General features: G+C 45.0%; 1 protein-coding gene across 1 annotated transcript in view; it reads right to left on the bottom strand.

Annotated features, from left to right (window-relative positions):
* Positions 1 to 14,675, bottom strand: part of MRPS27 (mitochondrial ribosomal protein S27) — an 88,511-nt gene that overhangs the window by 7,561 nt on the left and 66,275 nt on the right. Inside the window, exons 5-8 of the mRNA XM_008539777.2 lie at positions 11,468 to 11,582; positions 7,693 to 7,771; positions 4,345 to 4,460; positions 455 to 557 (exon numbers count right to left, since the gene is read on the bottom strand). Coding sequence (XP_008537999.2) covers positions 455 to 557; positions 4,345 to 4,460; positions 7,693 to 7,771; positions 11,468 to 11,582 — 413 coding nt within the window. The remainder of the gene's footprint in view (positions 1 to 454; positions 558 to 4,344; positions 4,461 to 7,692; positions 7,772 to 11,467; positions 11,583 to 14,675) is intronic.

The raw sequence follows: 14,675 nt of genomic DNA, 5'->3' as shown, positions 1-14,675 counted from the left end.
TTGTCCCAAAGCGTCACTCTCTGCTTTCCCAAAGTGCTGCTAGACACGCAGTTTCTCCTTCCCTGGAAACACTACCAAAAATGTGAGCCCAACCTGAACTCTTCCCTTCTGACCTCCTGGACGTCAGGTCTAAAGAGATAGAGATCTTTGTTAATACTGGAAGACTCTACTGGCTGCTTCTACTGAAGAGGGCCAGCTCCTCCCTTTCCCTATCCCTTCCTCGCCCCGATGACCCCTAACTAGTCTGAGGCCACCAGAACTAGTCCTCACCTTGCCAGTGGTGACAGGTTTAGAACACTCTTCACTGTCTCAGGTCCTATTTTTATGTCTAAAAGTGAAAGCTGTATTGGAATTTCACTAGTAAATTTAAACCAAATTATAACTTTATTATGAGTAGAGAAAGCATCAGTTCCATTTGTGAAGAACAACACTGAAGGGCAGGCCCGTGGCTTACCGAGAAGCGCATAGCCATAGAGCTGGGAGCTCAGCCCCACCGCGTTCCTTTGCTTGAGGCCCGGGAGGAGCAGGGAGGCCCCAAAGTTCCTCTCCTCTTCCCACTACAACAGAAGAGAGCACATCACGGTCCAGCCAAGCAACGAAGACTGTCCCAAACCGGGATTTTTAATGACATAGAGGAAAAAGAACATGTCACAGCATTAAGTAAGAAAAGCAAAATGCAAAGCTCTAGGTATGCTACAATCCCAATTTTGTAAATAGAAAATATTTATGTTGAATGAAAAATACAGAAAAGAAAAAGTATTATGTTAGATTTCTGGGTAATAAAATTATGAACAATTCCAGGTTTCTTCTTTGTACTGTTCGTTATTTTCCACATTTTTGGCAATGAATAAGGGTTCCTTTTACAATCAGAAGAGCAAAACAGAACAAAAATAAAGAGTACACTGTGAACCAACATTGCCTGAGACGGTCGAGATGGTTACACTGCTGTCAGCCCCACATTCACTCCCAGCACCACAGCGCGATGCAGCAAGCTTTTGAATTTCAAACAATTCAGCAATGATAAGACTCCTTCTGCTTCACAGCTTTAAAATAAATACAACCATTAGGTTGCTTTTAGATGGATGTGCCTTTCAAAAATAAGTTAGGCAATCAGAAACACTTAGTGATCATTTCTTTCAACCCAGGGTGCAAAATTACACTTCAATCACATTGAAGCCTTTTAAGACATGGGAAAGAGGCAAAAACACCAGCATCACTAAGCCTGCCACAGACCAGGAACGGCAGTGACAGGGACTCGCTGTGACGCAGGGCCCAAGGACAGCCTTGGCAGTTCCCCAGACAACGAGTGCACATGAGTGTGCAATGGCCAGAGCCCTCGCTCCAGCTTGGAAATACAGAACACGGAGCCAGGTGCGGCCCTGGGCTCTGCATGCAGGTCGGGAGGAAGTGGAGGGTGAACAGCACGTGCAGGCGATGGCTGCGGCCGGGTGTCCGTGAGGCGCCCCAGGTGTTGATGGGCACCCACAGGGCCAGGTGTGGCCCTGGGCTCTGCCCTGCAGGTTGGGAGGAAGCGGAGGGTGAACAGCACGTGCAGGCGATGGCTGTGGCCGGGTGTCCGTGAGGCGCCCCAGGCGTTGATGGGCACCTAAAGGTCTCTACTGTGAATGGGGCTTCGTGCAATACAAGTGCAACTTCCTACGGTTTTTCTAAACCTTTGTAAAAAGCAAAGACCTTGGGAGACAGACAAAGCCTCCCCCGGGGCTTCTGCAGCACAGACGAGTGAAAGAGCCGGTAACTCAGGACTCGGTCATCCACTTTCCAGAGCAATCGCTCTGCGGTGTGGCTTTCCCTGCAGGCTGCACAGAAAGGGGCCCAGTCAATCATTAATAAGAAGGCTTGCAAACATTGTTTCTTTTCTTTAGGGAAAACAGGATCTATAGCATCAGGATGCCACAGGGGCTAAAAGCCAAACAAGCAGCATCCTTGCTGTGCTGGGAATTGAGCAGGGGTGATGGTGCCTGGAAGGGAGACACTTCAAAAGGACTTTTACAAAGATGGATGAAAACAAACAGACGTCTTAGAGGTTTTTTTGATGACTGTCTGGGAATAACACAACCACTGTTGCTTATATGGAATCTATGTGCTAACATACAATACTAGGTCTCTTCCAAGCCTTTAGCTTCTACGGTCCATACCATTACGGACTAAATCAGGCAGATTTCTCCAAGGTCCTCAAGGTTTCCCCACTTTATGCTTCTGCCTTTCCCACTGATACAAAGCACACCCTCAGCCCCACCTCCGCCTCCACAGCTCAGCATCTCAAACAGCTGCGCACAGTCACTGCCTCCTGTCTGCACCTCTCACTCACTCCACGATCCACACCGAGTAGGTTTCCTGATCCACTATTCTACGGAAACACAGGTTACAATTTAGTGCCTTCCCACCACAGATTCAATGAACTTTCAAAAAGCCCTCACCCCTCTACCCTCTCGGAAGCACTCCACATCGCAGACCACTCTCTTCCTAGGGCTTTTGTGGCCTACACATTCCTGATCTTCCTTTCCTGCTCTGGGGCTCATTCGCAGACATTTACACATGGATGTGCAAATTATATGTCCAGTCCAGATTCTTCCCTTAAGATCCCAATTTCCCTGGTGGAATCTCTTGACTATCTCAAAATGCAACAAGTTCAGAGCCAAATTAATGACTTTGCTTATAAAACCCAGTCTTTTTCGAGTTCCCTTTACAAACGCATGGCAATCCTCCCGCCCAAATACACGAGTCAGAAACCTAGGAGATGAGACTTCGCCCTCACTTCCCTGCCTCCACAGCCGGTTCCTCCCCGTGCTCCCTGCCTCCAAGTGTGTTCCCCGCTGCTCCCACCCACCACGTTCTGGTCCCAGTGCCACGTGCCTCCTGCTCAGGCACAGTAACAGCCTCCTGAGTGCTCCGCCAGAGCCCCCCAGCCTGATCCAATCTCTTACCACATCACAGCCAGAGGCATCTTTCCAAAGCACAGATCTGATTACATCACACTCTCCGCTTAAAACTTCAGTGCCTCTCACTGTTTGTAGGACTCAGACAAAATGGCCTAGCACGACCGGCATTTGCCAACCCCGCCTCCCGCCAGGCCTTCCCACCACCCTCCCTGCTGTGGCCGCATCACTGTCCTGCCTCTCCCAGCCCTTTCCACTCGCCATGTTCCTTCTGCCACACGGCTTCTGCACGTTATTGCTTCTTTTTGGATTGTTCCTACACTCTTCCACCAGTTAATGCCTATTCACCCTTCAAATGCTAACAAGAAATATTTCCTTAAGGAAGGCTTTCCTAACCTAAGTTTAAAACACAAACAGACAAAAAGTCCCTACAATGTAGGCTTGTCAAAGAGGACGTCCTTGTAGTGCTCTACAGCCTTCATCTGAGGCTCATGAGTCAGTTCTGCCATTTTCGATGCCTGTACTCTCCTCAGCTTGCAGCAGGTGCTGGCTCCCACTGTATAACTAGCACTTGGCAATGGACGGAATGTGGTTGATGCTCAATGTACATTTAATGAACTAAGGGACGTGAGGTGAGCCACAGGCTAGAAGGCTCATCCAAGAAAAGCTAAACACACTATCGATTCTTCAGAATGCGGGCCAGACTAAATGGCCTTTCAGCTCCTACCCACACTCCTGTTTCTGCTGTGACATGTGAGGTGAAGGGCATTCTGCAGGGCCACCCTGCTTGGCCTCACCAGGTGGCCTCATCAGCCACTAGCTGGGCGGCTGTCACGGAACATCTCTGTGCCCCAGGCCACTCATCGGCAGACTGTGAGGATTCACACATTAATGAATTTAAAACACCAAGAACACAGCCTGGTGTAAAGCCAGTGCTACTGAAACATGAGTTATCCTTAGGATAGCAATAAAGAAGGACTGAACATCCTAACCTGAGGGAAGAAACCAGAACTTGGTATTCTGGCCTGACCCAGAGCACCCCGAGGGAAATACTGAGACTAAATAATCAGTATTTGCCCCGTGAGTTGTGGTCAAGCAGCTGCCTCACTACTTCTGCGATGTGCTGTGTCCTGCTCACTGACCATCAACGCCCCATTCCTGAAGGTCTGAGCAGCACTCAGCCAGCTCAAGTTCCAAAACGTGCAGAAGGACTTTCACTACAGATTCTTTCAAGTAGAGGAACGTCCAGTCCCACTCTGTGAGAGGCCAGTGACTAAAGTGTGCAGAACGAACGCTCACTCCTGGCTGGACAGGGCCACAGAGCTGAACATTAGACGCCTCTCCCAGTTGCTGAGGGCAGGGTCTCCTCTGGCCCCTCATCCCTCCTGAGCAGCCACCGCTTGCTTTTCCTAAGGCTCCCAGTGCTGCTCGAAGGCAGATCACTTACACTCAAGTCTGTCTTGCTTGCCAGGCAGTGGTATAGAACATAGAGCGAGAGAAGTTGGGTGGAAGGTGCTTCAAAGGCTTCTTGCCTCATGATCTCAAAAACCACGGATAAAGCATCTGCAAAACGATCAAAGTAAAAAAGACAAGAAATTAGTTTTTGGTAGCATCACCAAATCTGTATTTAACTATAAACACTCTTAGGAAGCAGGACATGATAGAAAAATACACAGAAATAAAAAGTAAAAAATGTGGGCTCACGGGGCCAGCCCAGTGGCTCAGCGGTTAAGTTTGCACGTTCCACTTAGGCAGCCTGGGGTTCGCCGGTTTGGATCCTGGGCACAGACCTATGCACCGCTTGTCAAGCCATGCTGTGGTAGGCGTCCCACATATAAAGGAGAGGAAAATGGGCACGGATGTTAGCTTAGGGCCAGTCTTCCTCAGCAGAAAGAGGAGGACTGGTGGCAGATGTTAGCTCAGGGCTAATCTTCATCAAAAAAAAAAGTGGGCTCTGGTCTTAGTTCTACAAATTAGGTCTCCCCAAGCCTTTAGCTTCTATTATACACACAATCATGCACTGAATCAGGTACTATGGCACCAGTGTCCTCAAGGACATCAAAGAAGTCAGTTAATTTCTCTCAGTAGCACCTTCAAAATGATGAAATACCATTGGTCCCATCTACTTCAAAAGACTTTTGGACAGCCCAATAAGATAATACATATGAAGATGCCTCATAAGTTGTGAAGCAGATTTAAGGCATCAGGTCCACCAGCCAGAAGAGCTAAGGCATACAGAAAGGAGGCAAATCTATTTTCCAGGTCACCCTGGCAAGCAGAGTGGGGGGCTGACTGCCCTATTCTATGTTCTGGAACCTTCGCTCTGTTTGGGTAAAAGAGGACAAATGCTACAGGCAATTCTAAATCCCAGGTATTATTTCAAACATAGAAAACTGATGACTATAAAAAGGACAATCAGACTGACCTTAAAAGACTTGAAAGAAGAGAAAGGAAAACGCTCATTCATAAATTATAAGCCCTGAGTATACCACACAATACGAGATATTTGTTTCGCATGAATGCTGATCACAGGAGATCAGACCTTGAGCAATTTTGACTTTCCCCCAATATTCCACAACACAGATGGAAGCCAAGAAAATCAAGTTCAAACAATTTCTTTCCTTTAATATTTGCTGTTAAATTAGAGAATGTTAATATTGTTTTAAAATACAGTGCCTGCACATAACACAGGCACCGAAAATGTTTCTGACTGACTGAGTTGCTGGGTTAACTGATTTTTGCACCTACTCGTAAGAGTTAGCACTGATTTGCAACGTTCCTAGCCAGCTGGTTTTGTACATGTTGTCATGGCTCTGAACAAGGCCACAGGCAAGAATTTCCACATTCTATTTGCAAATCAGGAAACTGAGACAGGCAGGCAGACCAGGAAGTCATCCAGTAGCTCAGTAGCAAAAGAAGGACCTGGAAGACATTGAAAAAAACCCCAAACCCCCCCAAACAACCAGTATTTTAAAAGAATACAATTAAAGCAAAAAATCCAGTTTAAAAAAGAAATAGTTTTGCCACCTGTTCATTACTGAATCCAAAATGGCACATGAAAGATAATTCAAATTTGCTTTATCTTTTACCTACATTCTGCATTTCAGTCAGCGTGGGAAGTGAAATTAGATTGGCCTGTATAATTAATTTACCTTTCCTCCATAATTATTTGTGTACTTTGATATTTCCTATCCTAACAACAATAAAAAGTATATTTGCTAAATTTTTGCCATAAACAATAATCTTCATTAAAACTTTATTTAAAAAATCTTCAATATTATTTACTCTGTATTTAGGAAAAAAAACTCCAACATACTTTAAAGAGTGTTAATACTCACTTTAAAGAGTGAGTAAGGGAGAAAACTGCTAATACATAATTTTCCAATGACACGGTAATATGGATTCTTAAATCTGACAGTCACAGAGAAAAGATTATGAAATATGCAAAGCATAATTATCCTTTTTTGGCAGGGGGTGGCGGGGAGGAAGATTGGCCCCGAGCTAACATCTGTTGCCAATCTTCCTCTTTTTTTTCTCCCCAAAGCCCCATTACACAGCTGTATACGCTAGTTGTAAGTCATTCTAGTTCTTCTGTGTGGGACACACACAAGCTCAGCATGGCTTGATGAGCAGTGTGTAGGTCTGCGCCCAGGATCTGAACCCCAGGCCACTGAAGGGGAGCACATGAACTTAACCACTCAGCCACTGGGCCGACCCCACTAATTATCTTTTAGTTGAACTCAGGAAATGCGTGTTTAAGAAATGGACAAGAAGGGATAATTAACATTTCAAAAAATAATGCACAGCAAATACTTTTTGGCAGTCGGCAGCTACAAGCCTCGTGAGAAAGAAGATGAAGTGGAGGCGCAGAGAAGGGAAAGGAGAGGGCTGCCACAAGTGTAGCCCGAGCACTGACCACAGATGCAACAGGAGAGGCAGGGAGCAGGGGCAGAACCCAATGGCAGGAGTCACAGATGTCACAAATGGCAAGTGACCCCAGTCCATATCCTCTTCCCGAGGTAGCCCCCTCGTGCTCCACAGAACCAAGCCTGAGGGGGAGATGGTGGGAGGGGAAAGCAGTGTGTGTCTTCACACAATGGCAAGGCCTCTGCTGCCCCTTCACCGTCGGCACAGCTGCAGCACAAGTGGGCTCTCCAGCAGCCCCCTGTCCACTGCAGACTGGCCGACTGCTCTGTAGTCGGCTGCAATCCCCTCTTTCCTCGGCCTCCCTCACTGCAGCTGAAGGTAAGAGCCACCTTAAATTAATCTCACGGGGTCGGAGAATTTCGGGGCTTGAGATCTCAGAGATCACTGTCCACTTATCTTACAGATGAGGGAACAAAAGCCTAGGGGGTGAAATGACCTTCCTTCAAAGCGAGGGGACCGCTCTTTCCAGGAAAAGTCAACTGATTTTATGGTTTGATATTTTACATATACAACAACTGTCACTTAAATAGAACAGTGAGCAAATGGTGCTAAAAGAAGTCAAGCTACTAACTGCATTACTATAATCTTAACTAGCTGTGGAAGCTCCGGCAGAGTTTACTGCTTAACTGAATTCACTGTCCATTGCCTGCAGAGACACGAGCAAACAAACTTGAGAAACTCAGGGGGAAAACCTGGATACGATTCTCCTATCTGGCCAGCTGGTTTGGTAAATCAACTACACATCTATTTCTGATTAAAAGAGTGATGTAAAGAGATGTTATTAAGAAACAAAAAAGGGAAGGTGACTATATTACTTCCCGTTGGGAGCTGAGCTCCACTAGAAATAGACCTGGGTTTGGTTTCTTACCTTTGTAATTTTCTTGCTTTATGAAATGATCCATTAGTAAATTGAACGTAAAGTTATCTGGAAAAATTCCATATTGAACCTGTAAAGAAAATGAAAATAAATGGAAAATAAGAGAAAAATAGCCACTGATTTCAGTTTATAATATATTCCTATGTATTATTCAGGATGAAACTTGCCACCATTAGCTTTAAAATATTTGACTATCATTTTACAGCCTCTGTGACAGTGAAATAGAAGCTGTGACTCATGAGGTTTGGTTATTGGAACTGCTGGTCAAGATGAGAAAGTTGTGAGGGGGTGTCTGGTATAAGACAATTGATATGTGAAAACTCTAACGCCTCATCATAGCTAAAAAAAAACCTCGAACCAAACCAACAACAAAAAACCCCCACATGCTCCACTGGCTCAGTGATTCTCTTTGTAAGGTATGACTGTGACTACAAAAGTGGACTCCCACGAGAAAGCGTGTATTATCACATTGTGCAGCATGCTCTGGTCCTTAGACTGCTTTTCCCCCCAACTTTACTGAGCTATAATTGATAAATAACATCGTGTAAGTTTAAGGTGTTCAACATGGTGATTTAACACACATGTAAGTTGCAAAATGATTACCATAATAAGGTCAGTTAGCGCACCCATCATCTCACAAAACTACACTTCTTTTGTTGTGGTGGTGGTAATGAGAATTTTTCACATCTACTCTCAGCAACTTTCACACACACAATATGGCACTGGTAACTATAGTCACCAGGCTGTACGTTAGATCCTCAGAGCGTACTCATCCTATAACAGGAAGATTGCACCCTTTGACCAACATCTCCCCATTTCCCCCTCCCCCAGTTCCCCACATCCACCTTTCTACACTCTGTTTCTTTTTTTTTTTTTTTTAAAAGATTGGCACCTAGGCTAACAACTGTTGCCAATCTTTTTTTTTCTCTTTTTCTGCTTTATCTCCCCAACCCCTGTACACAGTTGTATATCTTAGTTGCAGGTCCTTCTAGTTGTGGGATGTGGGACGCCGCCTCAACGTGGCCTGACGAGCGGTGCCATGTCCGCGTCCAGGATCCGAACCCTGGGCCGCCGTTGCGGAGCACGTGAACTTAACCACTCGGCCACGGAGCCGGCCCCTACACTCTGTTTCTATGAGTCCAGCTTTTTTAGATTCCACACATGAGTGAGATCATAGGGTATTTGTCTTTCTTTGACTGACTTATTTCACTTGTCCAAGTTGTCACAAATGGTGGGGTCTCCTTTTTATGGCTGAATAATATTCCATTGTGTATATATATCTATATCCCACATTTTCTTTATCCATTCACCCATCAATGGACACTTAGGTTGTTTCTGTATCTTGGCTATTATGAACGATGCTGCAATGAGCACAGGAGTGCACATCTCTGATACAGACCCAGAAGTGGGACTGCTGGATCATATGGTAGTTCCATTTTTAAATTTTTGTGGAACCTCCACAACTGGTTCCCATGGTGGCGGCACCAATATACATTCCTGCCAATCGGCACAAGGGTCCCCTTTTCTTCACACCCTTGTCATGACTTGTTATCTCGTCTCTTAGACTGGGTTTTAAAGACCCAAGAAATATGCCAACAAAATATTACTAACCAAGCTCCTAGGATGTTCTGTTCACAAGTAGCTGAATATTTGAGAATCCAGATTTCTCAAAATGTGGACCCTTTAGCCTCTGCGTCAAATTTTCCAGGAGTGCTTCTAACGGGGCAGATTCCTAAGCCTCAGACTTACCGAATTGAACTCTCTGGGAATGGGGCACAGAAACCTGAAGCTTTAGTGAGCTTCCCATGTGATTTTCATGCACAATCAAGTTTGACTACTAATGATCTACACTGCGGTTATATTTTCGTTTGTTTTAAATCCTTAGTTCAGTAGGATTAACCACCACCTCCCACACTGCCCCATTCTTTCCCACCAACCACCAGAAACACCTGAGGAATTCTTTTGACCTATACCCATTCCCTTGGGAGAGTCCGATCGTCCTAACCCCCAATTGTGAATCACTGCCGAACTGAGTCACTGTTACTAGGAGGCTGTATGGGATGCCTCCAAAATGCTGAAATGGAAAAAAGCATGGAAGCCATTGTTTTCAAAAGATTGTAGCTCACGGGCAGTGTCTATATGTCCCAAAGAGGTCATCCAAATCAGCACTAATCCCTACGGGCAGGGTAAAAACAAACTATTTCAGAATGATAAACCATTAAAGCTGGAAGGAACCTTAGAAATCAGCTGTCAGTGACTCTCAACCCTGGCTGCACATTAGAACCAACCTGGCAGATTTAAGAAGATAGGAATGAGGGATGAACAGGTGGGGCACAGAGGATTCTGAGGCAGTGAAATTACTCTGTATGATGCTATAATGGCGGATACATGTCAGTATACATTTGTCCAAACCCAAAGAATGTACAGCACCAAGGGTGACCCCTGATGTAAATTATGGACTTGGGTGATGATGACGTGTCCATGTAGTTCATCAATTGTAGCAAATGTACCATCTGCTGTGGGATGTTGATAATGGGGGAGGCTGTGCCTGTGTGGGGACAGGGAGCATATGGGAACTCTTTGTACCTTCTGCTCAATTTTGCTATGAACCTAAAACTGCTCTAAAAAACAGTCTATTTAAGAAAGACTTTAAAAATCCATTAAAAAAATACCAATGCCTAGACTCCAGGAAGATCAACTAAATTAGAATCTTGGGGGTAGAGAAAAGCATCTGTAATTTTAAAAGCTTCTTATGTGGTTCTAATGGGCAGCCAAGGTTGGAAATTACTGATTTAGTATGTCACTTGACTTAGAGTTGAAAAAACTAAGACGTAGAAGGATAAAACTATTTGCCAGAAGTTACAGGCAATTGGTGGAACTTACAGGGTGACAGCCTGGACCTTCTGACTCTTTGTCCAGGGTTCTTTCCACTAAAAGACTAGGGGCAGCAGAAAATGAGGTAGACTTTTCTGCCTCTCTAGACCTCTCTTGCTTTGTTTTCATGGGAATCTTTCTCTCTGAGTATAATCTGTGTCATTAAACTCTGAACTGCAGAGAGCAGGATTTAGTGCAGTCCTGCCCTGGGGCCTAGTGTTAGAGGCATCCATGCACCTGCTTATCTGCCTTAAATCACAAGCTTCCTGAGGGCAAGGACAGGATTACTCATTTTTGTAGAAAATGCCATGCCCAATGCAACATCTCACACACAAACTGCCTGCAATGTATGCTAAGATGAAGTGGGCCCAAGTCATGGGAGAAAAAACTCCCCAAAACAAAACTAGTATTTCCTTTTGAGTTCTAACATGCAAGGTCCAATGACACTTTAGAAATAGTACATTCTCACAGAAATATTGTTAAAATCTTTTTATGGGTCAAACTAGTGTTGTAGCTTGAGACACACAATAATAACATTCTAAATTTTGCTTACTTTGTATTTTCTTTCTTACTGTGAAGGTAACGAAGACTGAACCCTTGGGTGGAGTGTAATGTTCAGAAAGACCCTAATCAACAGGGGCTCTGGGGCTGGAGGGGAGGAGTCAGGGAATTCAGAAGACCTAGGAATACTGTCTTTTAAAAAATATGTAATTTTGTTTAAATGCGTCCAGTTTTTTAAAAATGTGTCCAGCTCCATTCTAAAAAGGATATCTGAGAACAAAGAATTTTAGAAGTTCTTTCTTGCACTACTCTTTGCTGTACTGTAATAGGTACACACACCACATCATCTAAGCTCAGGAGAATAAGCTGCGAATGCCAGGAAAGCACTCACCTTATTGACAAGGGTGTATAAGGCTTTGTCTTGCGCACCGTACTTTAGACACTGCCTCATCCAGGTGTGGATGGTCCAGTCTCTCAGGTACCAGCAGTTGGGGCTGTGTCGAAATCTAAACAGAGCATAAGAAAAGAGAATCTCGGTGTTCACTCTTACCCGTCAACATGACAGTCCATCTTCCACCAGCAGGTCCTTCTCTTAGGGATTTACAGATGTGCAGCTGATGGGACCCACACTCAGAAAAGCCTACTCTCAATAAAAACTTGAGGATAAGACTCATTAACTATAAAGTCTGAAATGGGAAAGAGAAGGCAAAGTAATAATAAATGACAAACAAAAATACTATTTTTATTATTTTATTCCTTATTTAATACCCCCTAATTCAACATCTTGTTTTAATATGAGATTTATGAAAAATGATTTGGGGAAAATGATAACCATGGCGTTATGTAAATACATATTTCATTAGAAGAGAGATGTGAAGCTGGAGCTGACACTTCAGAAGTTTAAAATAAAACAGCTGAAGCAAAAACAAAGAACAGAATGGCATAGCAGCTCCAGAGGGAAATCAGCTTTGAGTTATACTGATATTTCTGGGGCACTCAGGAGAGACTGAGACACTCTTCACTGAACCAAAAGAAAACAAAAAAGAAAAAACAACAATGGAACGGAAGTTAACACCGAGGTCCTGTGATGGCAAAGCCGTGCGCTGGCCCTAGCTCTCTCCAGCTCTGCAGCCTCTCTCCTCATGCTTCCTGCTGCGCCCTGGGGGTTTTAAAAGGCCTCAGCAGTCCCAGCCGAGTGTATATGGGATCAGTTTTCCCACGAAGCAGGGGACCTGGGAAAGAACTCCGATGCTGCTCCTGCTGGGGTTGTCTCTCAGTGGTGACCCTGGGTGGGGCAGCTTCTCCTTGCTCTGGGGGTGCATGTCACAAGAATGAGTGAGAGACGGGGCCGAGGGCCTGCGGGAGGGGCTCTGCGGTCCTCTTCCTGTCTGTCTTGACTGGGAGGGATCCCTAAACATCATATGATGTCAGCTGAAGCCCTCACCTTTTCTTTAACCATTCAGAAAGCAGGTCAATATTTGGGCCCCACAAAAATCAAACTTTTCTTAAAAACAAAAAGGCAAGACAAAAACTTCGAGTGAGAAGGTTTTGTGCCACATGTGAGAGTGAGGGCTACCGGCAAACACAGGGCTTTCCAGAGGCTGGTGATTCAACGTGTCGCCTGCTATCTCCTGCCACCTGCTACTGGGACAGTTCCCGGACGAACAGCTTCTCTGCCAAAGTACCAGCTGAGACAAACAGAGGAAGCAAGCAGAGTATTTAATTTAGTCTGTCTATTAGTGCTCTGGTGAGAGATTTGGCAAAAATAAGACCTGAAAATGTATGATGGATTTAGAGGCACCTTGCCCTCTCCAGTCTTTTGAATATCTTTAGATCTCTTTCACTTTATTTTTCTCTACAGAATTAACCCCTTTAAAAGCAGAAAGATAGAAATATGTCAGATTATGTTCAGGATCAGAGTGACCTGGCCAAAGGCATTGCACAGGCGCCCAGGACCCTAGATCCAATGAGAACCCCTGCACAGAAATCAGACAAAGCATGTCTTCTATTATTTCATGCTTTCTCTCACATTCTTATTCAAATCAATAATTGAGCTACTTCAGCTTTTCTCCTTGTTACTCTGAAAAATCTGAGATCTAAAGTGTGACAGTCAATTAAAAGTTAATTTTATTTTTTAAAGAGAAAGGTCAAGTGAAATGCCAGGTGTATTCCTAACCGGTCACTTGAGCTGTGGGGCAGGGAGAGGGCGTGACTGTCAACACTGGCTCCTCAGCCTTAAAACCCCGGGGCCCATAGGAGGTTTCTGGAAAATAAAAAGAAGAGCTTTCATCAACACACATCAATGCCATTCTGTACGGATCGTGTTGTTAACAACTATGACACACACGAAGCACTGTAAATTCCCTGTCTGGGGCACTTATGATCTCATTACGAAAGCGAAGCACACAAATGGTGTGACGGTAACACTGGGTGGGGCGCGACAAGTGCTGACGACACAAAGGGCACTGTTGGTGGCTTAGAGGCCCTTTTGGTTGTTAGGTTAGTCCAATTTTTCCTTTAAAAACAAACAAAACAAAATAAAAAACGTCAATTACGTCCTTTACCCAAGATTACTTACACCTAATCCTCATTTTAAATCTAACCTTTTGTCTGAGGATGTCCCAGTGCCCACGAACATTATGACTTTTCTTTTCAATGGATTTTCGAATTCGACTAAGACCCCAGGAACCACATCCAACCCAATGCCTGCTCTCACTCGTGGTCAGCAGCCCATCTCTGGGCTTTGAAGGAGAATGACAACGACTGACAGGACCAGTCCGAGCCACAGACCTTCAAAGCACAAATTAAAATTTGTTTAAAGCCACGTGCTAACCTCAACACACCAAGGAACAGAAAAGTCTTTTCTCCTCGCACTTTCTTTCTCAGAAGCCTAACGGGACCATGACGCAAGACTGTACACGTCACCATCATCATCTCAGCACTGGAGCCCCGTGAGAGAGCTGTCGACAGACTCGCAGGGGTCGCTGACAAGTTCACGCCCTCTCCCACCCAGACCAGGGCTAGCTGCTGTGACCTCTGCCCCCGAGACCTACAAATCCAGATTCACAACCTTAACCAGGACATTTTCAACTGAGTGACAACACTGAATCAAGTTAGGAATAAGAGGGAAACACTTACACATTATGAACCACGCTGCTCAAAGTGCCCCATCGGTGTCAAAAAAGAAATAAGCACACAACTTATGTGAGGAGCGATCTAGAATACAAATACGTTGAAACACTGAGACGGTAGTGACCAACTCTGGAGGGTGTTTGAGAAGAATTCCTCTGTCAATGACGTTTTAAGCAGATCAAATAGATAAATGTGGGCCCTCTTCAGAACTGCCAGTGGTAACATGACAGCAGGTAAGTCTCTGGAGTGGGCACTCGCCTGGAACAATTCTGCATACACTGGACCAGCATTTTCCCTTTCAGCCAGGAGCAAGGCAAGGGGACAAGAACACAACTAACACACTGATTTTCCAATCTGCCTGCACAGACTGGCTTTGTTCTCGCCTGCTCTGACCCTCTGACCACCAGCCTGGTGGACCACAGGTGGCCACTGTAGGAGTCCCCTCTGTGCCCCACGCCATTAGCTGT

This window comes from Equus przewalskii, chromosome 13 (assembly GCF_037783145.1).
Source record: "Equus przewalskii isolate Varuska chromosome 13, EquPr2, whole genome shotgun sequence".
Taxonomy (NCBI): Eukaryota; Metazoa; Chordata; class Mammalia; order Perissodactyla; family Equidae; genus Equus; species Equus przewalskii.
This window is presented reverse-complemented; position numbering and strand designations above follow the sequence as displayed.